General features: G+C 46.2%; 1 protein-coding gene across 5 annotated transcripts in view; it reads right to left on the bottom strand.

Moving 5' to 3' along the window:
- SPTBN1 (spectrin beta, non-erythrocytic 1) overlaps window positions 1-27,628 on the bottom strand; it is a 116,927-nt gene that overhangs the window by 45,309 nt on the left and 43,990 nt on the right. For 4 of the 5 annotated variants that reach the window (XM_039569957.1, XM_039569958.1, XM_039569956.1 and 1 more), the window contains exon 3: window positions 2,113-2,264. In XM_039569957.1, coding sequence (XP_039425891.1) covers window positions 2,113-2,264 — 152 coding nt within the window. Of the gene's footprint in view, window positions 1-2,112; window positions 2,265-23,461; window positions 23,996-27,628 lie in introns of those variants that run through there. The other variant, XM_019287906.3, reaches the window with a different exon arrangement.

Below are 27,628 nucleotides of genomic sequence, written 5' to 3'. Positions count from 1 at the left end.
TTGAGTTTCTCCAACACACCTACAAGGACTGTGGGTTTTCATCAACAAAAATCACAACAGGTATCAGAAAATGCAGGGTTTGTGCAATTGAAGTGAGAGAGCAAAGAGCAGCCCTGCTTCCCTGATTGGCATCCAAAATCCTGGACTCTGCTCCCCAGGCTCCAGCTCCAGAATCTGAATCCCAGTTTCAAAAGAGAGGAAACAACTCCTGTTTGTTCCACTGCACCAGTAAACACACCACATTTATGGGATATTTATCTATGCTAGTTTCTGCTTTCTTACCATTTGATGTTTCCTGTCTTATTTTAAGCCTTCTACATAAGGCCTGCCTTTAGATTTCCCTGGCAGGGGGCACGGAGTTGTCAGAACCTACCTAATATTGACTAAAATAAATTCCAAAAAACTGAAGAGCAACAGCAAGTAGATGCTGTGTGGCAATCCTCCTGGAATATTTTTGGTGTGTGTAAGATCCTCCTAGAATACTTTTGGTGTGCGTAGTTGTCTCAAGGTTTAGTGCATTACGTTTACTCTTGTTTGCAGAGGAAGGTGTGGTGGAATGCACTGTTCAAACAGAGCCTGCTGTCCTCCAGCCTGCGATAAGGAAGCTACAAAAAGAATGTGTGGTGGTGCAGGCAGCTGCCAATGCCAGACACAAGCGATGATGCAAGTGCAGCTCCACAGAGTCTCCTGCCCTCTCCCCACCCCGCAGCTGCCTCAGCCCTGCTTGCGTTTTCCAAAACCTGGAGTGAAAAATGTAAATGAACGGTGCAGCCAGAGTCATGGGACTGCTCTGAGCTTCCTATTTGCTGCTGAAAATCTTGGCAGGCAGACAGGCAGACTTAACCAGAGGTGACACAGTTGGTGCCTCAACCCTCAGATAATGGGGCATGTTGGTCTCAACTATCCCTGTGTGAGGAACACCTGCTACCCGCAGTGAGCACGTCAAACCCAACACGTCGCTGAGGTGAGCAGTCTGGCAGACACAGAGAGGGGCTCTGAGCAAACTGCAGCTGATGAACACCAGGATCTGTTACCCCATCCACACAGGCACTTCTGTGCATGTCACAGCTCCCTCGCCCTCCCAGATGCACACAGAAAGCTCCTCTCCTGCCTCCCGCACACACACACTACACTGGGCCATATGTTCCACTCATTAACCAGAGTCTTAAGCCATGGAGCTCCACTAATAGGAGAGCTTGATGACAAGTGATTACCCAGCCCACTGGAGCCTTGGGTCTTAGCTAAAGACCCGTATTTCTTTGAAAAGATTTCTCTAAATTAGGCAGTTAAGAGCATCGCCATCATTTAAGGAACCGAAGGAGAAGCTGATACCCAGCCATTTCCTGGCACCCAGTTTTCCTGTTGTGCAGCAGCATTTTTCACTACAAGGACTTTCTTACTCACCACTCCTTGTGCTGGTACCAAGGGGGTGCCTCAGCACACCCAAAGAAAGAATTTCACCCATTTATTTAAACTGACTTTAGATATTCCCCCAATCAAAGAAAGCCCAAGCCTTATCTATCTGAGTAAAATCAAGTACACTCAGGGACATTCCTGAGCAGTTGGGTGCAATGAACACCACAGCTCCAGCTACTCCCAGGGTGGCGTGGCCCTCTCCAACTGTTGTCCTGCACACCCCTGGCACCCTCCAGGAAGGGAGTAGGGATGTGCCAGGCCTGCACACCTGCATCAGTGCAGGGCTTGTTAGCAGAAAAATGGGCCACTGCCCACAGGGCCCAGGAACGTCCCCCAGCACACCTAACTCACCACCACCGAGGGATCTAAGGGGCTCAGGAACATTTTGTGCTCTGTGCCTATCAGATTTGGGAGCAGGGAACACGCTGCTAGAAGCACTCAGCATGTTACCAGCAAGGAACCTTTGAAGAAGGCATCCTTTGATTCTCACTGAAGCCGGTAGGAAGGCATTTTAATGGTGTCTGGATCCAGCTGAAGCAATAGAGCCCTTTTTTTTTCCCTTTAATATATAAAAAGACATTTTCAGTGCTGAACCCTCAGCACTCAGATTTCCTGTACTGCAGTTGGGCCAAGGATTCACAAAACCCCACCCAAACCCAAACCAAACCCCCCCAATGGATATCAATAAGCACTTACAAGTCTCTCTCCTGAAAGCACTTCCAGGAGTTTGATGAGCATCCTCCCATCTCGAAGGTCAGTGTACAGGTCTGTAATTCGGCAGGACACACGAGCCAAGTGGGAATTCACCCACTTTGTGAAGGTCTTCTTCTGAACTGCCTCACGTTCATCTGTGGGGAAAACAACACAACCTTACTCGAAATGAATCACAGCTCATGTTTCCATGTGCAAATGGGATGTTCAAACACCTAAGATTAAATCAAAGGTATGGCTTGTCTTTTTTGGAGAATCATTGATGAAATTAGGACTTTTCATTGAAAACCCATCGTTTTTCACCTGCTGAGTTCACCTGCTCTGGAACACACACACAAATCCACAACAGATCCCCCAAAATACCACAAGTCATTTTGGATTAAGACAGGTATGACAGAGAGCAGAGACCAAAGCTTACCACTGACGTTTTCCCTTCTCATGACAATATTTATTTGCAGATTCAACATTTATAACTGTATTTACACAATGTCAAGATGAATTTTTCCATAACTGCATGCCTGAGGTAGACAAGCATTTATATCAAGCCATAGAAAAATAGATTCTTTCCACCTTCCCAGAGTCTTTCACAACTGTTTATAGAGGAAAACATTGGCTGTGGGAGCACTCTTACTGCACAGGCTCACTGCAATCCACATTAATTCCCAAACTCCTACCCAGCTATCTGCCAAGCCTAGAGCTCTCAGACAGAAAACATTATACATCTCTGTGGTTACATTCTCTTGCCAAGGGCTTTGGATGAAGCCCTTCCTTGTTAGCCAAAAGTCATTTCACTGAGCTGGGAAATACTGCAGACCAAATCTGTCAAAACACAGGTGCTCTGACTCGGACTCTGAAAGCTACAGTTAGACAGCTGAATGGAAGTGCTCTGCTTTCCCAGGCAGACAAGATTCCAAGCCTCCCATCAGTCTCTATAAAGTTGTTGTCATGTGCAGGAACAGGACATGAAGACAGGTTAATCCTAAACTACAGCATCCCCAGCTCTGAAAGCTCCAAGAATGTTGCTTGAAACACAGAGAACATTCCAGATATGACTGCCCAGGGGTTTGGTGGATGCTGTCCTGCCAAAGGAAGGATGTGCTCCCTTCCTGGCAGTGCAGCATGGTAGAGGCATGGTCCCAGCACATTCATAACCAGTCACTGACCCCAGGACCTTGGAGACAGCAGCAAAAATCCAGTCTTGGTGACGTGGGATGACAAAGATGCTGAGTGTAAAGAGGACAGAAAGATGGGGAAGAAGTAAAAGAGGAAAAGACAGTAAGAAGAGAAATCAGATAACAGAACAGTGGTGAGTGGGAGGGAAAGCAGCCTGAATTGTGTGGTGGTTTGCCCAACTGCACAAACCCCACCCTAAGATTTCCGTTCCTCCCACTTATTTCTGAACTTGTCCTTCCTACCCATGTGGTTGGACATGACCAAAGCTACAGCACTGAAACTGCCCCGTTTTGACAGCTTTTACCTACCTGTAAGGTGTGAAATTACAAATGTGGCTTGGAAAGCTGTCAAAGGTGGGGTTAGTGACAAAACAACATGCTTTGGGTGAACTGACAGTTTGCATTACTTGTGTTTGCCCTCACTCTGTGTGGAGCAGAGGATCCCTGTGATAGAGGAAAAGCACAGGAAATCAGCAGGAACTGCAACTAGTGTCTACCAGCTTTAAATATATATTTTATGAACTATTTATAGCAAGTGCCTGGGAATGCTGTTCTTGCATATCTGCTTGTCTAGTAATCCATGCCTTTATTTTAAGGGGTTTTTTTGAAATTAGTCACAGAAGAGAAACCTTGCAATAGTTGGTGCTTTTAAAAGAAAATTCCAACAGAAATTATGTCTCCCTTCACCAGCTTGAACAAGCCCCAAAACAGCTCAGGAAGTTTGTTTATTTAATCACTGTAGTCTCTACACAGAAACACAACATTCAGTGATCCCTATGCTTACATTCATTCCAAAGAAAAATGCCACTGTACAGGATCATGAAAATAGAGCTGGATATACAAAATATGATGTAAAACAAGGAAGCTATCAAATACCATCTTAAAGCCAACCATTAAAAAAATCTTTGGCCAAAAATTATGGTTATCAATAATCCTCCCAATCGGGGGTCACAGTGAAAGTAAAGAGTGGGAAAAGAACATCCACGTGTGTTTAGTAAAAGGAGATAAAGAGTCAGGGCCTAATTTTGAACAGATGAAAGACATGATGTGGGAAATGCAGTGACACAACAAGTCACGTTGTGAAACCTTTGGAGCCGTGGTATTAACTGACACCAGCTTGGGACCTTCTAGTGTTGAAAGCAAGTCAAGGAAGCCAACAGAGCAAGCGGCCCTTCCAGGACAGGGAAGATGGGTCCCTCCTGGGGACACTGTCCATGTGGCTCAGGAGCTGCTTTCCCAAAAAGCTTTACCACCCCAGCACTTTCAGCAGCCCCAAAGAAGGACAAAGTGCATTCTTCAGGCAGTGGGGACTCAGGGAAAAAACCCGAGAAAGCTTGACTGACTCCTTGTCTGGAGTAATGCCTCAGCATCCTCAAGCACAGTGAACTATCAGGGAGGGAGAAGATGGGAGCCCAGGCTGGCTGGAGGCCCTCTGTGCTGGGGGAGCCGATGGTGGTGCCGTTAGGAAGTGCTTTCTTTACTCTAGAGTTCAAAGCCAGTTGCTGCCTCTCCCCTTCTGCCTTCCCGTTTCCTCAGCCTTGCTCTCGGTGGCCTCGATTTCCTGTTTACAGCGAGAGGCTGCAGGGCCCGGTTGGTTTCTCTGCCTCCCCACCTCTGCCCCCACCCCAGCTCGCTCTTGCCTGAGCTCCTCTCACCTGATCCCCACCCATCTGTGGCACCGGCCTCCTCCCTGCTGGTCCCACCACTTAAAAATAGTGTGAAAGTCTCTACTGGGACCACAGCTGTGCTGGTTCCAACGCTAACTCCTCGTGCTGAGCCTACAGTTGTCTTTTCACATGAGCTCCAGCAAGTTCAGTGCTGGAGCTATTCATGGCTTTTCACTTTCTTTCCATCTCTCCTCTGATTTATGGCAAGCAGGGCCCAAAGCAGGGAGATCCTCACGGGTGCAGCCCTGTGGGAAAACCCTGTGGCACCACACAAGGGCCAGGCCCCACATGCCACTGCCAAGTTTTGGGGACAACCAGCAACTTATGTCAGAAAAATGCCACTGGAGAGACACAGCAGCTCTTTCAGGCTCCTAATGGGGCAGTCACCCAGGAAGGCCGGGCTTTATCCCGCACTTGGCACAGGCGGAGCACAGCTCTAATTCCCCCTGATATTCTCAGCCAGAGAAGCCCCTGGAGGGAGAAGGCACAGCCCTTCTTACCCTGCATCACTTCACTCCTCTTGCACTCCCACAACGTGGGAAAGCAAACCAAGCCCATTTGGAAAGTGGCATGACTGGAGTTGGTCATGTTAAAACCTCTCCTGATTATTTCTACATGGTGTTTCACAATGACAGCAGGTTTTTGCAATGCTTTTATCAACCCTTTCTAACTGATAAACTATTTTTCTGCTCTGGGGTTTCAGGTTAAAACACACACAGAATTAAAACCAAGAAATTTTGGTTGTAAAGAAGAAAAGAAAGATACGTACAGAAATGGGCTTAGAGCCCTGACAATTTGGTTAAGCAAACAACACAACTGTGACTCTCTTAATGTGCAAAAACCTCCACAGTAAGGACTAGGTACATCCATGAGTGATGACTCCAGGGATTTAACATCAGCCATGGGCCCTGAGTGCTATTTACGAACGTCATGTGATGGTTTTGACAAATGTCCTTCATACTTTCAAAAACACAGTTATGGATTTTGAAGATTAATTAAAATGAGAGGATATGGGTGGAGCTCCAAGTGTCCTACAGCTTGTGAAAACATTTGTTTCCCAAGGGTAAAGAGAAATGAGCAACATGCAAAACATGAACAGCAGGAAAACGGAAGCCACTCTCAGAGCAGTATCGATAATAGAGAATCCAACTTATCTTGAAGCAACACTGGGAAGGAAATTTCCTTTATGCGGAAGGCCCCATGACAATGCTGCCACCAGACAGGCTTGCAAACTCTGATGCTGTGATTGTGACGCATCAAGGACTGACTTTGTTTAGGAGTTTAATAAATAAACCAGAATTTGTACACTGAAAGCATAAACTGAGCTGGACAGGATCACAAACAGGCATCTAACCCTTTCCTCGCTTGGGGGGAAACACTTCTTCCTCCACTAATTTGATAAGAAAAAATCCTGACAAAAATGCAGTCAACTTTCTGAAAGCCCAGAGCTCAGTCACTGAGTCCCCACTGTGGGACAGTGGTACCAGGGTCACATGCACCTCCCCCTTGTCACACACTCAGCTCTGCTGGGTGAACTCAATAGGGCTGTGCCAGAATAATGGTGAACTTGTTTTAATAACTGCCCTGGGAAAGGCAGGGCTGCAGGAGCAGACCGAGACCAACGTGGGCCCCGTGACCCTGTGCACTCCCACATGCCAGGAGGCGTTACGGGCCCCAGGGCCTTCGCGCGCAGCAGCGCTGACCGCAGCTGTGGCAAAGGTTACCTGTGCCACCACCTGCCTGCTAAACACCGCTTCCAGACACCCTGCTCGCTTCCATACCAGTCAAACCACATTTCCAACAAACTGACCTTGAATCCCTTTCAAACAGAATGGTAAATCTGCTTGGGCCACGCTGCTGCCAGCCCTGCAATGACTTTGGGTGTGGGACAGCTCCCACCAGCCCCTGGGCAGGGGCAAAGGCCTCCACACAGCAAAGGGGATGCTCCCAAAAGAGCCCAAACAGGGAAAGTGGAGCACAAAAAGAAGAGCTGAAAGGAGCAGTCTGGGACTGCTGCTGGGCTCTCAGCCCCTCAGGACAGCCCAGCCATCAGTGGCACTGACAGCCTCCCTGCTGAGTCCAGCCCGAGGGCAGCTGCTCTAGGCACTGTCACTGTCCATGGATCCCTGCAATACCTCAAGCAAGACAAATTACAGATAACTTTTAATCCCTGACTCCAAAAGCTCTGTCTCTTGCCGGTTTACATCTTATATTTCCATGCTGGAAGTAATTTTTCCAGCTTAAAATGATTATTTTTTTCACTATAGCATCCAGTGTGTGTCCTACATGAAGCACTGCTGCACCCACTAACTCCGAGATCAGCTGAGTGCTGCTCTAGGCACACCACTTCTGCTAATATCCACTATCCACAGCTTCCCAGAATTTCCCAGATCATATTCTCATTTAACAGAGCACAGAGAAAACAGAGCTTCCTTTCACAGGACAACGTTCCCATTGCTGTTGGTTTTCAGGGTGCAGGATATCACCCTAAGCTTTCTCACAGATGCAAGGATGTGGAGTGAATTAACCAGTAATATCCACAGCTTCACAAATTCCAGCTGTGCTTAGAGGTTTTTCAGTTGAGAAAGAAGCCTGAGAGAAGGGCAGATCAGCTACTGGGACCAGAATGTGGTGATCAAACAAGATTTTATCAGGAAACAACATGAATGGATGTGCTGTGATAACCTTCACTGTTTATTGGAATAAGAAAAGAGCGATAGTGAACATGAAATAACTCTAACATGGGTCCAACCTCTGGTGTTCCAGGCAGGCTTGAATGGAGTGACCTGGCCCTGAGGCACAGAGTCCTCAGTGGGTCTGACACAGCTCCTTTGGCCACCACTCCAGCAGCATCTTGACAAACAAAACAGTGTTGGTGGCTCCTGCTCCTTAAATTCCCTGTCCAAACTGAGGGCTGTGTGCTCAGACAAGGCTGGGGACTGCCAGCAGCCCTGGGCTGTGCCCCAGGCTGGGGAAGGAGGCTGAGGCTGGGTTTGTTCCCACCTCAGCCCAGCAGAACCCCACCCTGGGGGAGACCCACTGTGGGACTGCGGCTTGTGGGGTGTGTAGCTATGCAAAGCACACAACTGATGCACCACTAAATATAGCCCAGAGGGGAAAACGCACCTCAGTGTATCCACTGAGGATCAGCTGAGGAGAGAAACACCTGCTTGGGTAAACACTTCCAAAATGATGGCCTTTCCACATGGTCCCACACATGCTGTATTAGTCCTTACGGCATCAGGAAGCCCAGAGAACAATGCATAAGCATGCACAGCCAGGCACTGAGAGTCTAAATGGAAATATATTGGAATTGATCTATAGGGAGGAAAATGAAGGAACGAGGAAAGATCACTACTAGCTATCAGTAGAGAAAAGGAAATTTTCTCTTAACATTGAAGTGTCCTATAGCAATAAACTAAGCAGTGGACGCTGCTTTTCTCCGGCTGCAGATGACAGGTTAGGAAAACTGGGATTGATAAAAATGGAAAAAACAGATCTTAATGTAGAAAACACAAGTCCATAGTGCACACATACAGGGACAAGGAAAAAACTAGAACCAAACCTGCAGGGAGTCAAATTTACACGACATACAGAGAACATGATACACATGGGTCCAGTGCTTAGAAAAAGGCATCTCCTTCACTTTAATCTTGCCAACAGTTTACCACGGAGGAATGGGAGTGGAGCAGCTGATCATTCTGATGCAAATAGGATGCATTTGTTAATGGTTATTTTATGGCACAAAGTAATCTGTGGAGTGACTTCCCATCTAAACTGGTGAGATCACACCAAAGCTTTTACATGCTCCAGCATGACTTAAACAAGAACTTGAATGCAAATGTTAAAGATGACGAAGAAATGAGGGGATTTTGTTTGTGCTGTGTTTAGCTGGTGATTTCATTAGAAACAAAATCCTTGCTGCTTTCCCAACTCTGCTACATGGAGACAATTGTGGAGAAACCAGGGGTGTGTTCAGCAATCCTTTTGCTTTTACTAGGAAGCACCAGCCAGCTACTAAATCCTATTAAATATCTACCCTTCCCTAACAAACATTACAGCATGTGACCACTTTCACTGCTGAAAATGCTCTGGAAAATAAAAAAGGGAAAGCTACATAATGGAGCAGGTGGAACAAACAATTCTGCTGCTTTCTGTCTTTGATGGCACTAAACCTCCCTCACATAAACATGATGCACAGAACAATGTCCAGGAGCCAGCCAAGCATTACGGGGTGTGGAAGGGCAGGTCCTTCCATTGTCTTCGTTTTTACACAGAGTTTATGACATTTTGGCGTCAGCAACACAAAAATAAACCTTCCACAAGCCAGATGCAGATTCATGTACAGGAATGATTATGTTCATCTGCAAAAAGTCATTGTAAAGCCTCCCACAGCAAATAGATATAAAAGTCATCTGGGTTTAACAGATTAAGCTGGTGGAAGAACTCAGCTTGTGATTTTTAACTTTTGTTTCCATTCAGAAGATGAAGATGACACATTTAAGCAGATTTAGAGGAGCAGGTGCTCAGCTCTCCCTGCATTGGCGGTGGATGTTTGAACTGCTTGTTTAACTTGGGGGGGCTGGAATACAAACCTGTGTAACCATCTCCCACAACACGTCCAGCTCCCTGTGTGGAGAACACCCATCACAGAGCCCATTACAGCAACAGCAACCAGTCAGCTGCTCTTCTGGTTCCCCAGGAACCCCCACCAACTGCTTGTTCTTCTGTATGAAATGCAAAGCAGCTATAGAAACACAACCTTTCTAGTGGGTGATTCAAATGGTTTAACACTTCCGCGTGCTGCTCTTGGAAACACCTACGCCCACCTTCAGCCTCAACCACCAGCACCTGCCCTGGGTTGCACATGACCACTGAACAAAATGGTCACAAAGATCAAGGCCTGGACCCCAAACTGCATCACAGAATCACAGACTGCTTTGGGTTGGACAGGACCTTAAATATAATCCAGTTCCACCTCTCTGCCATGGGCCAGGACACCTTCCACTAGGCCAGATTGCCCAGAGCTCCACCTAGCCCAGTCTTAAACATTTCCAGGGATGGGGGCATCCACAGCTGCTCTGGGCAATCTGTGCCATGGCCTCACCACTCTCATAGAGAAGAATTTCCTCCCCATGTCCCATCTAACCCTTCTCTCTGTCAGTGTAAAGCCATTCCCCCCCTTGCCCTGTTACTCCAGACCCTTGTAAATAGTCTCTCTCCACCTTTCCTGTACCTTCTTCAGGCACTGTCATGCCACAGTCAGGTCACCCTGAAGCTTCTCTTCCCCAGGCTGAACAATCCCAATTCTCTCAGACTTTCCCAAAGGAGAGGTGCTCCATCACTCTAACCATCTTGGTGGCCTCCTCTGGGCCTCTCTTCCTCCTTTCTGAAGAAAGATGTTACAAAACCATATTTACAGCAAAATAGCAGAAGAACAGATGAATAAAGGAGTAACTTTCTGGCCTCATGGCGTGCAGTGTTCAAATGGGCCTCCTCTAAAAAGCAACGTGGAAAATGTCTCAGTGCTGTTGGCATTTTACACGAAAGGACACAAACCCCTCGCAGCTATTTGATGTCAGTGCTTGTTGCCACTTTTCCCTCTTACGTAAGGAACAAATCACTTCATCAAAAGGAGCATGGAAAAAGCATCTGCCTGTCCCAGGACACTGACTCTGAAATTTCCACAGAAGAACAATGAAAACCTGAGGTCACTGCACTGTTTCAAGTACACACAATCTGGGGGGTCTTGGCAGTTTCCTTTGAAACACATTATATGCATAATGCAGGGAAGTGCCAGGGGATTTTTGAGGGGGACAAAAACATTTTTCTATACTTGTCCAAACTACTCTTTGACTGACAGTGTTGAATGAGGATGAGAGCAAGGCTTGGCACAGGCAGGGAACATGCCAGGTACTTCCCTACATCAGATTCATCTTATTTCTTCCCATGTTCAGCAAACCCAGCAGAATGAGAATTTTTACAGTGGACTCCCGCTCGTCTGTGGGAAGGAAAACAAGGGTAGGAGGAAGGAGCTGGGGGGTTTTATTATTTCTGTTGTTCTCTTTTCCTTTCAGTGTTCCTCCCTGTTCTCAGAACTGCAGGGAATGCAGCTGCTCTCACATAAGACTACTGGCACTGCTATTCCCACAGTGCAATTCCTACTGGTCCTGTGTGCCCAGCCTGGGACCCTCCTTAGCTAGGGATTTGGAAATACAGAATTGTAACTGACATTAACCAGAGAGAAGCCACAGAGAGATGGGCTTCAGGAGTCAGCATTCCCTGTGAAGACAGCAAAATGCATGGTGAATCCCATCTTTTCCAGAGCAAACCCTGGCCCTGTGGGCAACCACTTCCAGTGGCACACACCACCCTGGAGAGAGGAGACCTGCCAGGATGCAAGGCTGGGGGGAGCCAAGCAAGGGCAATCCTGATGGGATATCCAGAAGAAAGCTGTCACTGTGAGGGTGTTGAGACACTACCTCCCCCACAGGCTGTGGGGACTTCATCGTTAGGGAGATTCAGATCTCAGGAGGACAAATCCCTAAGCAACCTGATCTACCACGGGAGTACCCCTGCTCTGAGCAGGTGTGCTGGACCAAATAAACTCCTCTCCCAACCTGAACTATTCTGTGATTCTATGAATTCCAGCAAGCTTAAACAAGAATAGGCCAGAAGACTGCACTGCCAGTATTCTTATGGAATCCCACCGAGGGATTTCAGAGAGCTGTGGGATCTCTTCTTTCATCTGAGGCACAAGTTGAGACATTATATGGAAAGCAAAGTCAAAGCTGTGGTATATTTTGACCATGCTTCTGTAAAAACTCACTGCAAACAGAATGAAGAATAGATGAAAGAAATGCCAAACCTTTGTTGGTTTCATGTTTAAATCTAATTTCACCTTAATGACAGAGAAGCATGAATAGAAAATAAAGAAATCTATGATGATTGCATTTAATCCTTTCAAAATATTAAATCTCTGTGCTAAGAGATGTTATCATTATAATTAATTGCTGCTAAATTATAATTTTCATTATCACAGAAATATTTTAAATGGAAGAACATGTATTTAAACAACCACTGTGCTGATCAGGGATTAATAAGAGCTGAATTCATAGCCTTGCTGAACAATGTGTTTAGTTCCTGCAGTTTCCATGGCCACACAATAATTTACTATTGTTAATTGCGTGCCACAATGTAGAGTCAGATGCACTACACTGTGCTGACAGGATGCTGAATAAAAGCAGCACTACATAAAAGCAGAACCACCACAGGTAGGACAGACCATAGCCCAGCAAACTAAATCCCAAAGGTGAAAACTGAATGAGTAACAGCAATAAAAATACTGTAGGTTACAATAAAAATCACTTGTATAACTGAAGGAACCTTGATATTTATAAAATGCCATTATTTCTAAAAAGGGAGTTTTAAAAATGCATTAATTTTAATGAGATTTGAGACAAACTGCTAATAAGAAGCATTAGAGGAAAAATCCCTAATCTTCTCTGACTCTAATCTGCAAACCCATCATGCAGAGCTCCCAAGAAAGTCCTGGAGTTGGTGTCTTTTGAGACTGGCAGAACTGACACCTTCACCTGTTTGCTTGCTTAAGAAAAGCTCCAGAAAACTGAACCATGATCTCAACTTGAACACACATTCCAACCAGTCACTCTGTGTAGTAAAGGAGTTCTTTAAGAAATCCATGTGGCAATTTAAAAAAACAACAATTAATAATAAGAAATCTTTCTTTTCATGCCACATTTGCTTTATTGCGAATTCTGAGGCACAAACTAGTTGCACATGCATTCTAGCTCCTCACCTCAACATTTTCGTACTTGCCTGTTTGATTCCAATCCAAAGGTCATTTACTGATCTGCTTTTGTGGGACAATGTGGCATGTTTAAGCAAAATCATTTTAGCCTTTGGAATTATGCAAGAGTGGGGAAAAGAGATCCCTTTCCAGCACAGTATTTCCTGCCCAGGTAATAACTTTCAAAGCAGTACCAGAAAAAAACCCTTTGTTTGAAACCCTCAAAGGTCTCTCTGAGATTTAAAAGGTGATGCAAATTTGAAGAAATTAGGGTAAAATTGTACTTTGAATACCTTACATGTGTATCTTCATCCAGAAACATCACTTGTTTCTTGTTTTTCTAGTCTTAAAAGTGGACTTGTGAGTTGTACTGATTGTGCAAGGCCTTGACTGCAACAATTGAAAGGCCCTACACAGGGACAAAGGTGTGGCTCCTATGGAAGGGATCCAGGAGAGCTCCCAAGAACTTACCTTTACTTACTTTCTTTCATTTTTAGCACAATGAGGAAATTATGAAAGCACTCAAAGACTCCTGATAACAGTCGTTTCACTGATGCCTCTTTAGCCATGTTGCACATGGGCTCCATATTCTGGGCTTTTCCCCCTCAAAATGTGAATTGGTGACGTGGTGTTTCCTTTAAAAGCCCCAAAATACAGAATAAAGCCCCAAACAGACTATGGGGTAATGGCAATTAATAAAGGAAAACAACTTCTGAAAGTTCAGTGTCTAATTAATGCTCCCAGTTGTCTGTTAGTGCAACAGCAATGTCACTAGAACAGAGTTCAGGTATTGGTTAAGCACAGAACTACTGCACATTTGCACAGACTATGTGTGCTTGCACCCATCTTACACACCTCCAAATCACACAGATACAGGGGTACACAGGCACCAGAATGGCATCTTACACTCATTTGTATGTTCCTGAAGCCTCAATCACAACTCACCGATTTTCAGGTCTCCAAACTTACAAACATTTCACACATTTCAGCGTAACTCAGATACACCAGATGTTTATGCAAAAGGAAAAGCCCCATGAATACACTTCTGAATGTGAAGGCCACGGTGACCTGCAGCTGATGCCAGAGAAATGTTTCTAAACTTGGCAACAGGAGCGAAACCAGAAGGAAAAGCTGAGTTGTGCAGCACAGAAAACAAAAGGTGTTCTGGCATTAGGTGGCTCACACAGGTACACCTGAAACCTGCCAGGAACTGGCTGGGGTGGGCCACGCTCACGAGGCTAGAGGAGAGGGAAAGGACAGCCCCACACCCAGCACCCTGAAATGGGCACTGCAGAGATCACACCACCCTGCCCAGCCATTTCAGTCATTTGGGAAAACCAGGGGGAAGTCCCCTTGGAGCTGCTGTTTTATTCCATGCTTGTCCCAGCCCTGCCATACCCAGCCTGGGGAGCAGCTCTGCTGGCGCCAGGGCAGAGCTCCAATCCATCCCTGCGGGGGATGGCACTGCCAGGACATGCTGCATGGTAAGAGGTTTTGCATACTAGGTGTCCTTAAGTGTTGTCTCCTCTCCAGGACAACTTGTGACTGCTTTTATTTAGGAAAAAAGTATGTGCAGTGAGGAATTGGCTGGAACATGGCCGGCGCCAGGCGCTGAGGACACAGGAGCATCTTTCAAGTGGCACAGAGCACCATTAGCATCAGTGTGCTGGCAAACACCAGTGCAAGCCAACTGTTAAGAGCAAAGGCTCCAGTAAATAAGGTTTGTATCATGGGAATTTTATTATATACCCTATCAGACATATTTACTTTGGAGGAGAAGCAGAGAGAGAAGCATTTAATAATATATCAGCAGCAGGGGATTTATGGAAAAAATGTTCCACAACTTCCATGCCTCGCCCTGTGAGCTCCTTCCGTAAGGACTTAGGCCACAGCTAAGAGCAACCAGGTCCAGTCCAGATGCAACCAACCCTTAATCTGCTATTAAAAACTGACAGATTATCAGTGCACCTGCACAAGTGACAATGGCCAGGACATCACCCAGGGAACAGTCAGGAAACCGTCTGTGGGCAATGCCAGTTTTCTGAAGAGACTTCCTTGAGCTAGAAGTGACACACTGTTCCTGATCCCAGGGGAGGCTGTGAGGGTGAAACTCAACTCGCACCCCACAGGGTGAACAAAGACACAGGGAGGGAGAACATGAGACACTCAGCACTCAAAAGTAAAGATAACCCAAATTATTGAACTTCCCGTGACGAGGATAACAGAAAGGTCAGAAGTTCAGAACACCGCCAATATTTGATGTTTCCAGACACCTCCCCTATTTACTCAGAGCCTGCCTTAAGTGCCATTCTGTAATGGCTCTTACTCATGTCAGCCTGCAATCACAGTACAGTCACATCTGTGATTTCACAGCAGTCTCTCCCATTATATTGCCAGGCAATCTGAGTTGACAGAGGAACACACCCTGAAAAAAGCAGCCGTTGCACTATCAAAGTCTAGCTTCCCTCCAAATAACCGTGGAAAGATACTAAACTAGATGTAGAATTAATTATTACCCAAAGCAAACCGTAGTTAGTTGACTGCAGATGGGATGGTCAGGTTTTCAATTATCTTTTTTCCTGGAACCAAATCATAATCAGATCATATTTTCAAAAACTGGAAACACTTCCTGGACAAAATGAGCATTAAGAATTGGACTTCAGAGGTTTTTTGAAAGGAGATGGCAGAACCAGTATTTGGTGTTAGCACAGAGAAGCTGAAACCAAGAGGAAACTGTTATTTGAGAAAAATGTAGGTACAGGACTGGATTTGAGAGACAAAACCCCTCAGCACTGTGTTGTTTGTGCAGTTCCTTTTAACGGGACTGCATTGGTTTAGACTATCTGAGAAGTGGGTGCTGCATACTGGCTGATTTTCTGCAGAGGTTGCCAAGCCATTAAGTGAAATTTAGGTATCTTTATTAAACCATAGGGGTTTCATTCCAAGAAAAATCTGGGCAGCCAGCGTTTATTCTTTTCAGATAAACTCTTAAATCTCTTTGTAACCACATGTTGTTTTGTTTAATCTTTGAAGGCATAAGGTCACCCTTTGCTTGTGATTACAGTACTGTGGTCACACAGATCATGTTTGTACCTTGCCACTGCGCTTTTTCCACTGACCCTTTGGTGAGCAATTCTCCAGCTACTCTGCCTGAAAACTCAGTCCCAACAGAACTAAAACAGGCAAGAGAACTTAAAACCACTAATCTCAAAACCAAACCAATCCTCGGAAGCACATGCCTGGCCATTTTGGCAATATTGTAGGCAGAGATGTTTGAAGTCTCTGCTAGGGATACCAAATATGCCTTCTGTACAATGCCATTTGGGATGACACTGCTCATTTTTGCTAATAGAAATAATGCATAAAAATCATATTTATGACCTCCTCCTCAATACAGTTTAGCTAAAATCAGTGCAGGACTGTGCATGCTACTGATTCCCACCAAAGAGCAAACTGACCCTGTTCAGTGTCACTTTGTCACATATGTGAAACTGGGCTTGCACTTTCCAGTTCCAGCTTATATTTTTATGAACAAACCAAACTTGACTGAACACAGAATTATCAGAACTTCCAGTTATGCCACGAAAAGGCCACTTGGTAATGCCAGCTCTTTCACAAGCCCTTTGAAAAGGCAAGAGCGTGGCCCCCAGACCATGGCCCAGTGGCTGCCTGCGTGTCTGCCGGGCTGTGCTGTTCCCTGCACACTGAAGGGCCTTTCTCTGTAAGCTCCTTTCTCGGGAACAGTGGGGCATTGAGCAGGGCTACGAGCCTGGTTAATATTAGTTTGGCTACAGCAGTGCTCTCCAACAAAGGAGGCTCTCAGCCCGGGATACCCTCGCTCCAGCAGCAAGTGCACAAGGGCTTTTGTGTGAGCGTGGGCTCTCCCGGCCACTGCGACCTCGGGCTCCACATCACAAGTCACAAGCATGAGTGCTCCCCATCCCTCTGGGCCTTTCTCCTGTGGCACAAATGTGAGGACTCAGCTCGATGCATTTTCAGGAGCAGTGAGCAATTTTGGGCTCACGTGCTCCCCTTAATTGCACGAGGCTCTCCATGAAGACAGGAGGGCCACAGTGACTCTGGGTGCCAACAGGGACATGAAGTGTTCGAGGCGCAGCTGGGACTGAGGCCCTGCTCCCCACAGCACCCCTGTGCTCATCAGGTTCCCCTCTGCTTCTGCAGGCCAGGCCACCACCTCATTCCTGTTGCACTGAATTTCAGAGCTGGTGGAATGCAGAGTAATCCATGAGTTCCTTACTCTCTCCACAAATGACCCTTTACTTTGAAAGGACTCATTTTGAGTTGGGAGGGGAGTTGTTTACTAATACTTGTTAAACAACTTTAATCGTTGATGAAGTGTCACTTCACTTGGACAATCACACTGGGATAAAGGCCGTTACCTGCCAGGCCCAGATATAAACTTCCAAATGGAATTTCAGATTTGATTTCTTGTGGGAAGAGCAAAGCAGATTCTCAACCACCTTATTTATGATATTCTATCTCCTTCACCACAGCTTTGAAAGTCAACAGAGACTAATTCCCAAGCTTTGGTGTAAGAGTTTTCCCAAAACCATCTATTCAATGAAGATTATTCATTTTCACATGAGGAAAAAATGTCATTGTCATACCCTGCTACTTAATAACTGATACTTAATACTTCTCAATTCAACTTAAACAGGAACAAAAAGACCTTCAGAGTTGTTAGTAATCAAATACTCATGAAATTATTTGAAATTCAGACTCTGAGCAGAAGGGGTGCAGTTACCAAAGCACACACCCTGTGCTGGGATCTCACAGGAGAGGAGTTTAGTACAGGGAGAGGGAACGGGGATTTTGTCAATCACGTTGTAATTTGATTTTCTTCGCCATTTCTACTAAGCTTAGGTAGCAGCTCGCCCACTTTACTAGTCAAGGCATGCACCCAACAGAAAACAGAGAGATGAAAGAAACTAAGGAAAAAGAGGAAATCACAAACCCAAATTGGGAAAGAGCTCAGGAATGGAAGACAACCATTGTTCTGTTGTTTTATCACCACTTTCATCTCTGTCCGTAGGCTTGTTTTATAGCCCTACTTTCCACACAAGTTAATGGCAAAACCCACAATCCATTTGAATAGGGCTCTTGGATAGGAAAAATATTTGGAATAGGAGCTTGCACTCCCAGGTGATTACAACATGCCCATGAAACACTGGGATGGTCTGTGACACGGAACTTCTTGGAGACATGGAATGCAGAAACACCCAAGGGCTGATTCATGTGCTGCATTCCCAGATCCATGAGCTGTGGAGATTTACACCAGCTGAGCACCACACAAATAATTTTACTGTTTTAACTCTGGCTACATATCTCCCGCAGGGTATTCAAAATACCCCACTGTCCCATGTGAAAATATCTGCTGACAAGCTCTGTTTACTTAATTTCAGAGCCACAAAAAGTGCTCCAGAATTGCCCTTTTTTTAAAAAAAAAAATTAGGCTAGAGCACCTAGAGATTTCTGTTTGTTTTTAAATTAAGTTCCTTACACACACAGTTAAGAAACCAAATGTTACAAACATATTCTAAATGAAAACTGAAGAGAACAGACGACAAAAGACCTGAGCCAACAGTCTGAAGTTGTAAATGTTCACAGTTACTTCAGCGAGGAGCCAAATCCAATTTAAATGTTTGCTTTTCGACCTGTATCAACACTGATCACATAAGCAGAAATACCTTACCCTGAGATCCTTTAACGTGCCTTCTCTATCTCCACAAGTACCAAAATCCATGACCAGAAAAAGTAAATTTTTGCCCAAAAATTGAGTCAGGATTTGGATATGTTTGCAGGAATCTTTGCATTGGAAAGAATAAGAGCCCAGCTATCAGAGAAATGCACATTCAAGTCAGTGTGAGACCCCTTTAAAACTCTTTGCAAATCTGACAGGGCTTCCAACCGTGCAGCTTGTGCTCAGGTGTTCACCCAAACCAGAAGACTGAAGTATGCTGTGATACACGCAGGCTTTGGAATATTGCAGACACCAGAAAATCGAGCAAAATTTGCCACAGGGACAGGAATTTGCACCTTTGGTGGATCTGAGAACATGGAGGGGGAAAAGCCAAAGATCGGTGTAACCCAGACACATTTCATCCAGAATGAAATTCAGCCTCCCTGCATTTCAGCTTTAACAGAAATTACCATGACAAGAAATGCCAGTGACCCATTTGGTAGACAAAGTAGGGTGTCCCAGGTCAGTAATCAGCGCCTGGAGCTATGCAGGTCACTGCTCCCAGGAGACTCAAAGCCTTAGCAAGGTAAATCTCCCAACCAGGAAGGTGGCTGCTGAAACTGGCTGCTCAAAGGGCACCCACGGGAGGAACTCCAAGGATCCTGGTGTCACAGAGGGCATCTCTGCCCTAGTGCAGGACAGGGCTGCAACTCCTGCAAACTGCTCTGTTGGCAGCAGAAGCTCCCTGTTTAACCTTGAGCATAGACAGGGATTTGGGGGGAAGGTTTTCTTGCAGGAAAAGCTGTGGGAAACCCCTGCTTGTGAACAGAAAACCAGGAAAATTCTTCTGCTGTCCTGCAGCCTGGATGGGAACCAATCAATACCTATATTCATATATTACCAAGCTGATTACCAGTGACCACTGAAAAATAGAAGTGGTGTGTGTCTCCTTTTATGCCAAACCTCCTTGGGTCATTGCAGATCAAAGGATTCCAAGCCAAGGAGCTTCCCTGCTGAAAGGCTCTGCTATCAGAGAGAGGGGGCTTTGCCCAAACACCTGAAATACAGTTGCATTGCCTTTCCTGGTGCAGGTAGTGCTGTGCAACCACAGTCAGCCTCGTATTCCCATGAACCAGAGCTTAGAACTGATCTTAAACACCTGTGATGGGAAAGGCAGCTCACCTTTCCTACAGCTTATTCCAGCGTCCAGTTTTTCAAACATACATTTCTAACACAGCTCAAAATAAAGGCGCTTCCTCCCAGGCAGCCTGGGCTCCCACTAAAATGCCAATGCCCAGCCTAAAAGGCAGCATTACAAAAATGCCCAAATCTGAAATGTCCCACACAGCAGGACACACGGCAGAGCTCCTTTAAAAGCTGGCTTTCCACCGCGATTTATCAGGAGTGCCGATCTAGCTCACCCCCATCCCCCAAGATTCCACATTTGTAATTACCACTGGAAATCTCACACCTCGGGCACAGCCCCGGAGCTGAGACCCAGCTTTCCAATGACGGGGCAGGAGCTGATAGAGTCACCACGCTACCGAATGCCAAAGATGTTAATAAATACCACTGTCCTGCTAAGCAGGTGGGAAAGAGCCCCCGGAGCAGTGATGATAGCTGCTTCCCTGTGCACCCTTCTCGCTGGAAGGTGATACAGCTGCAGGGATCTCCTTCCAAATTCTTGACTTGCATTAACCTCTTCTTGCCAGCTCCTACACACGTGCCCAGCCAATCCACAGGATCCTGCCACATTAACATACCACGGGTGACAGCCTTCGTTTTGTAACAACAGCAACATATCTGGTTTGATTTGCAATTAATTCCTCATTGTAGCACGCCAAATTTTCTCCACTGACAGAACCTACGCAAGCTCCATGGCAACGTGTTTCCCACAAACAAGTTTTGGGGTTCTGTCTTTACTTGCAGCAAGCAACTGCAGCCATGCAACCTGATCCCTTTCTACTGCACAAGTGGCCATGAGAACCAAAACTCCACACCTAGGTTTAAGAGGATAGTAACCACTGATAATATCGCTCACTTATCATTCCAGGACCGGGTGAACTAACCATAACAGGAACTTACTGAAACTTAATAAAGGAAACACAACTTGCTAAAGCATTTTTCTCCCCACACCTGTGCTGACATTCTCACGAGCACAAGGACTGGGTATGCTAAACTCCTGGATTATCATACAAAGGACTTCAGGGCTTCTTTTGACACAAAGACAGTCTTGATTCACTCCTAGCAATGGCTTCTGCCACATCCTGCTTCTCTTTGGCCCATCAAGGCAAATGGGAGCTGGGATCCCCTGCCGGGTGACCCTTCCAGGTGCTGAAGGAGCCGGCCTGGTTCCTTCAGTGCAATCCCACAACCTGCACTGGCTTCATGCCCCAGTGGGATTGGGCTGGAAAATCTGCTTTAATCACCCCACAACCATCATCAAGTTGAATGAGAGTTTCCTTACGATCATCACTTCAAGGCGTTTAAAAGAGGTGGAATGTAGGAGTGCCTAGGGAATCATGTATGTTGTGAACTTGCTTTGTCCATACCGTTTTGGGGCAGAATTAGGCCGGCTCCTCTCCTCGTGTGAAGCTGGCTGGCAATGCCAAACCTCATGTACTGTCTATTTTAGGAATTAGGAGATCAGAGAGAGTTGTCTCCTACTCATTGCTGATTCAGACTTCTCTTTGTACAGGGCCTGAGCACTTGCTCTGCGTTATTTTAGACAAAACAGTATACTCCCAAGTGCTTTCTTTGAGGAAAACTCAACATTCACTAGATCTAAACAGTACCTTGCTATAATCTAGTGCAAAGCTGGGGATTCACATGATAATTGTAGGAACTGTGAAGAAAAGAGGGGTAAATTCAGTGTGTGAAGGAGCAGAAGTTAGAGAAATCTGTGTGGTGCCAACACCTGTTCTGCTCTAGAGAGCCCTCCTACCAGATGTAGGAGGGGTGAAACAGTTATCAATGAGTATTTGATTATTTGAAATGCATCTGCTCTTGTTTTTACACCTCCATAGTGAAAGAGGTAAAACTGGTGATAAATCCATAATTTTAAAACATTACATATATTTAGTTCATCTTTGCTGGGCTTGAGCCTTGCCCAGCGCCACAGAACACTCCCTGTTCCCACCAGAGCCTTCCAGCAAGAATCCCCTCAAGATCTTACAACCCCAAAACAATGGCTTTGTAGACATTCCTCAAGCAAAGAGCCATTAATCCAAGGAAAGACGTCTTCTGTGTCAGCAGAGTTAAGCCACTCCCTTTCCAGCACACACGATATTTTGTATGGTTATTTAGCATTTTATGGAGTATCTGGTGCATAATTTACAACATTGTCTGCACCTAAGCTCCACCCTGAACAAGATCACTGGCAGCACTCATTTCAAGCCTGTGATGTGAGTAAACAGCCATAGGATGGTCTGCTGCAAAACTGCACAGAATTTACTGCATTTTATCTCTTTTGCTGGAGGAAATTGCAGTACTTTAGGGAGAGCACTACATCTTTTTCTAACCTTTTTTTTTAAAGTCAACTCAGTGCATTCCACTGAAGGGAAAACTCACTTTCTGTGCTTTCAACAATGCGGTCTGCTTTCCTCTTTCAGTGTGATGTAAACACACAGATAATGGATTCCTGAAGCAGTGACCCTGAAAATGATAAAATCTGCCTTCTTTATACTGCTAACTAAACCAGCAAAGAAAGAGGCATGAGCCAGGTTTTTCTTCATGCCACAAACTTAGTTCTTTCCAACACAAGTACCACAGCCTGAGATCTGACAGATGTCCAAGATAAAGCCTGTAAGGTATTCCCTCGTGTGCAAGTCTGGAGCCTGGATTTTCCATGCCTTGCCCCAGGAATTTCCATGTTCCCAGTGTTTAGGATGCTGTCATTTTGTCTCACTACATGCAGTATGCAGCCATTGCTGTGCGCCAGTTTACAAGATAAACAAAGTGCTATGAATGATTTTTTTTTTCCCCGTCCCTTCTTAAACCAACAAATGGGAACATTCTTAGCACTAACCAGGCTCTTCCCCTCTGACATGAACCACAGACCACACTTGCAGCACAGAGCAGAGTAAATTAAGAAACGTGCACAGAAGGGCAGCACTTCGCTGTACTCAGGCTGGTCTGGGACTACCTCCGGAGTCACATGGATCTAGAGGAGGAGGAGGTTTGGTTTCAGTGAAGAATTCCTTTTTCTTTTGCAACTGCAATCCCAGAGTTCATTCATTGCTGGGACGCGTCTTCCACAGAGAAAACAGCAGAGCTTGTTTTGCCCTGCCTGAGGCAGGGAGCTGCTGGGCACCATCCTCCCCCTTGCACTGGGGGTTTGCGGCCCGGGCCGAGGCCTACCCTCCCTGCCGAGAGCATACGGCACCCCCAAAAGAACCGTCTGGTTCTCACACAGACAGGGAGTTTAATGGGAAAATATTAAAGAACATTCCACCTGTCTAAAAGCAAAGAAAACTGGGAACGTTGAAGTACACGAGTGCTTTCTCAGAGATCTGTGGTGTGAGCAAACTAATTCGTTAGGGAATTATGCAACAGTTCCTCATTTGAAGAGGTGAAGCCACCCGCCTTTGCAGGAGGTGTGCAGGGGTTGGAAAGGGCCCTTGCACTGCAAACTGCACCCAAACACAGCTAGGATTTGTGATTGATGGCCAGTTTTACTTGTATTTTATTTAAGGATAAAATAAATGGAAGACTGCTTCCTCACTCTCCCCCTTATTGTTCTAAGTGACATGGTCTGGCTTAGTCCTCATCTGCAAGGCTGAGGGGCTCAGAGGCTGGACACACACCTTAACCCTGTGTAAGGCTCGGGACACCTTCGGAGTGTGAAGAGCCACACAGGATCCCTCTTCCCACAGCACCACTTTCGTCCTCTCTAACACCTTGGTGCAATGAGAACACGCCTGGACTAACATGTTTACAAGGATCAGAGCATGGCAACACCTCCAAAAAACCCGCACAGACTTACCTTGTAACTGCTTGAATCGTCCTTCTAACTGGTTATAGTTATACGGCACCTGAGCTGCATATCCTGGGGACAACGGCCCGGGCATACTGGTTGATTTTTGTAATTCCATTTACAAGTAACGCAGGGATACGATGAACTGCAGCATAAAGGAACCACAAGTTTCTTTACCACACATCCAGGTAAATCCCAGCTTCCTCAGTAGTTTGGCGTCAGTCCCTAGCGAAAACGCTCCCCCCTGAGCCCTAAGTAAATAACAGCTTCGGTTCAAAATCCAGCAGTGTGGCTTGGCGGTAAGCTCTCTGTAATGGATTCAAACTTAAAGCACCAGGAGGGTAGTTTCTGGTTTGGATTTTTTTTTTTTTTTTTCCCCCCAGTTCCACAACAGTCAACTCTCAAGTGCTTGAATCTGGTTCAAATGCTCTGGCAAAACCAAGTAAAATAAAAGCAAGCGTGCGATTCAGCCCGAAGTAAAGTCAGCATGGAGCCACGCGCTGCCGCCCTGGCCGGCGCTCCCAGGAGCCGCGCACACCTCAGACCTTTCTGCTGGTTTGTAATATAATCAGCGGCCGCCCGGGCGCGGGCTGATGTCACTCGATTACCATACGGCTCGGTGGAGGAAAGGAAGGCTGTACCAAGGGCGAAGGGGCGGCGGAGCAGGGGAAGAGCGGCCCGGCTCATGCAACGCCCCAGTGAGTCCTTCCGCCGCGCGCCCGAGAGCGGCTGCCCGCAGGGTCCCGGCCCCGCGCTGCCGGCACCGCCGCCGTGCACGGTGGTACCTTCCCGAGCGAAGCTGCTGGAATTACAACCTTTTGTTAGGAGCCTCATGTAACGGAAAAGTCTCAGATTACTATCACTTGAAAAGGAGGGCACTTTTCTTTACTTATCTGCCAGGCTCCCGGCTTGCAGAAGCACCGCACGCACACAGAAGCGCTCATTCAGTATTTAGCACCAGCCGAGGAGGGGACGCGGGGAGATGTACGCTCCAGCACACCGGGAACAAACGAAAGCTTTGTCGAAAGGTTCTTAAAACCGCCAATTCCTGTCACTTCGGTTTATGTTACTTGACGATATTGAGGATTTTGACATGCCCTGTGCATGTGGCTCCTTGCCCAGTTATCAGTGTGCTGGGTATTACTGCAAGATTAATGGGCTGTGCACTGGAGGGGGAGGGCTCTAACGTAAATAAGGATGCCTCGACGAGGTCTGACTGGCACCTCAATACCCTGCCGAAATACAAACGTGCACAGCAGCAGCAGCAGCTGGGCTCGGCCCTGGAAATCAGCTCCTGCAGATGGTATTAGATACAGGATGTCAGTTTTCCCTCAGGGACAAGAGCTCCCAGCCCTCCCTTATTTGTAAGTGAAATTAAAAGGTCAATTCCACATTCACAGTCTCAGTATATAACATTTGCCTGTTCATTTTTAAAACTGCTGATAATGTTCACACAAATGTTTTCTCTTTTCTTCTTCTCTCGCATTTCCAAATTCCTTTCCACTGGAATCCATGTTCTCTCCTCCTCCCACTCCATCCCCTCATTAAACATTTCAAAATGTTGCCTTTGTTTTGATACCATCATTTCACAAGGTTTAAGTCTCATAGTAATTTCTGTGAGGACAATTTCTGTGGGAGAAGCTCAGCCCACTCCCCCGACTCACTGCAGCCCAAGGTCCTGCTTGGTGCAAGGTGGAAATTCAACCAGCCTTTACCAGCACACCAGGGAACAAATGTGCACAAAGTCCAAGCATGAACACCACCAATCTAGGGAGAAGTGATGGAAGTGGACACTTCTCAGCTGAAGCTGGGGTTTCCAAAAACACACGGACTATTGAAAATGCCTGGCATACTGCTCCTGAGGTCATAAATGCATTTAAAATATTTCTGGCTTTTAACTATACTGTTTTCCTTAAAACACCACCATAGCCCTAGTCCAGAGTTACTTATTTTGATACAGAAGGGCTTTTTCTGGGGTATTGCAGTGCACCCCTTTATTTCAGCTTAGTTGCATTTACGCAAGACTCCTGGTACTACAGCACACCTCTATCAGAGCCTAAACATTTCTGAAAGCTGGCCTTCAATCCTTCCAGTGCTACCCACACTTGGCCACAAAGGACTCCTCAGCTGCCCCAGCCAGGTTTTACAGTATCAGGGAGGACAGTGGCTGCAGACAAGGACAGCCCAATCAGGGCTGTGTAGGGGACCAGGCCCTACAGGTTCACCCCCTAAAAACGTCTGGAAGGCGTCAGGGGGACCTGAGGAAGCACCTGCAGCTGCAGCCCCAGCAGGCAGGATGCTGCTCTCCAGACAACAACAGGCTGATGTGGCAGGCTCCTGCTAAACCCTCCCCTGATAATCTTTGTGCAGCCAGCTGTCCCTCCAGCACACAGGCACCCATGCACCAGCCCTGGCCATAGGATTTCCAGGGAAGAAGGGCAACACAGAATACCAAAGGCTCCCAAATTCCCAGGAGCAGAGCTGGGTTAGCTGAGCTGTTAACATACCAAGGTTAACTCCACCAAGCTGGAGGAGCACGTTTTACCCAGCACACAAGTACAGACTTATTTCCGTCACAGATATTTCTCCTGCAGCTTCCTACCAACAGCAGCTCTTGCCTGCCATGCCTGACCTACGTTATAATTAAACACAAACCCTTCCCCTCAAGAGCAGGCAGGCAGCCAGAAACCTGCAGGCATATCAGCTCATTCTGTCCCACCTTGAGCAAACAGGTGTTGCTATGGGAGCTCAGAAGGTAAAACTAAAGTCCAAGTGACTGACGGGGAAACTGGAGCATTTTTAACACCATGAAGGCCATAAGTCAGGAACTTTTCCCCAGCTGAAAGTGTTCCCAAAACCTTTGGCAGGCGACGCACTAATGCACGTGGTCATTATCAAAAATATTAAAAAGTAAACTATTACAAAAGGAAAATATTAAAAACTAAAAATAATTATTTGGCTTAGGCCCATAAAAAACACAGACTGGCCTTACCCACCCCATCATGAAACATTAACATCACACACAAGAATTTACATTTCAGCTTGTCCCCTGTGGGACAACTGAAGCTGGCAAGCTTCAGGAAATACTGAACAAAATTTGGGGTTTGATAATCTTTTTTGTCCCTGTCCCTTCTCTGTCCCTCCCAACTCTGGCCTGCCCAGTAGCACTAAACACTACATTAAAGGGAAGGAATTGGAGCAGGAATGGAGCAGTGCAGGCTACACAGTGAGTAGGGTGGAAAGCTAAAGGAAAAGAAGAACCTGTGTTTGAACTGAGCTTATTTTGTTCAAGGTTTGACAAACAGAGACACTAGAACCTGACACGATATCAGCAGCACTCGCTGCAAAAATCTGACCTCATTTGAGCTGCCATCCAGGTTGGCATTTGGGCTGAACAATGTGCCCCCCCAGCAGCAGATGTGACAGACTTTGCTGCTGATGGTTCAGCTCCTTGGGGCTGGCCCTGATGCCAAGCTCAACTGCCAGGGCCTTCCTGCCACTTTGCTGGGCGCTGCCGTACATCTTGAAGGCTCTGCTGAACAGGTTGGTGGGAATTCAGTGGAAAGAGCAAAGCAAAATGGGGACATGTCTGTGTTTGTGAAATGCTACACCATATGTAGCAAGGCTGCTTCCAAACAGGCACACTGCCAGCTCCCCGTTTTGTGAGTCACACCAAGCCTAATCCATTGGTCTGCTGTTGACTACAAACGAGTGAACCTGAGCCCTGTTTTCTGCTGCCGTGTGGCGATGCACCGGATCGATCACAAGGCTCTGCATGCACAAAGCCCTTTGTGACACTCCAGTTCTACTCATTTTCCCTGTTTATCTTTAATTGACTAAGCCCTTGACAACACTAATTAGATAAAACCTTATGGAGGGGATTGAATGCTTTAAAGCCATAGATAGCTTTGGAGCACTGGGCCAAGTGCAACTTATCAACACAGCTGGAAATTGTCTGTGGTGTAATTCATTACTGATTACAGCACTGGAGGAAAAGAAAGGCCAGAGCATATATTAAGTTTAACAAATTGAGGAGGGATGGGTGTGCTGGGGGTTTTTTTCACCCTCTAAATTTTGTTCTTAATTTTTTGCCCATAACTGCGAAATAACTTTTGCTGGTAGAGTCTGAATTGTCCCTGTCCCATAGCACCTGCCAGGTGATGGTTTACTTGTACA

The sequence above is a fragment of the Corvus cornix genome, chromosome 3 (genome assembly GCF_000738735.6).
Source record: "Corvus cornix cornix isolate S_Up_H32 chromosome 3, ASM73873v5, whole genome shotgun sequence".
Classification (NCBI taxonomy): domain Eukaryota; kingdom Metazoa; phylum Chordata; class Aves; order Passeriformes; family Corvidae; genus Corvus; species Corvus cornix.
This window is presented reverse-complemented; position numbering and strand designations above follow the sequence as displayed.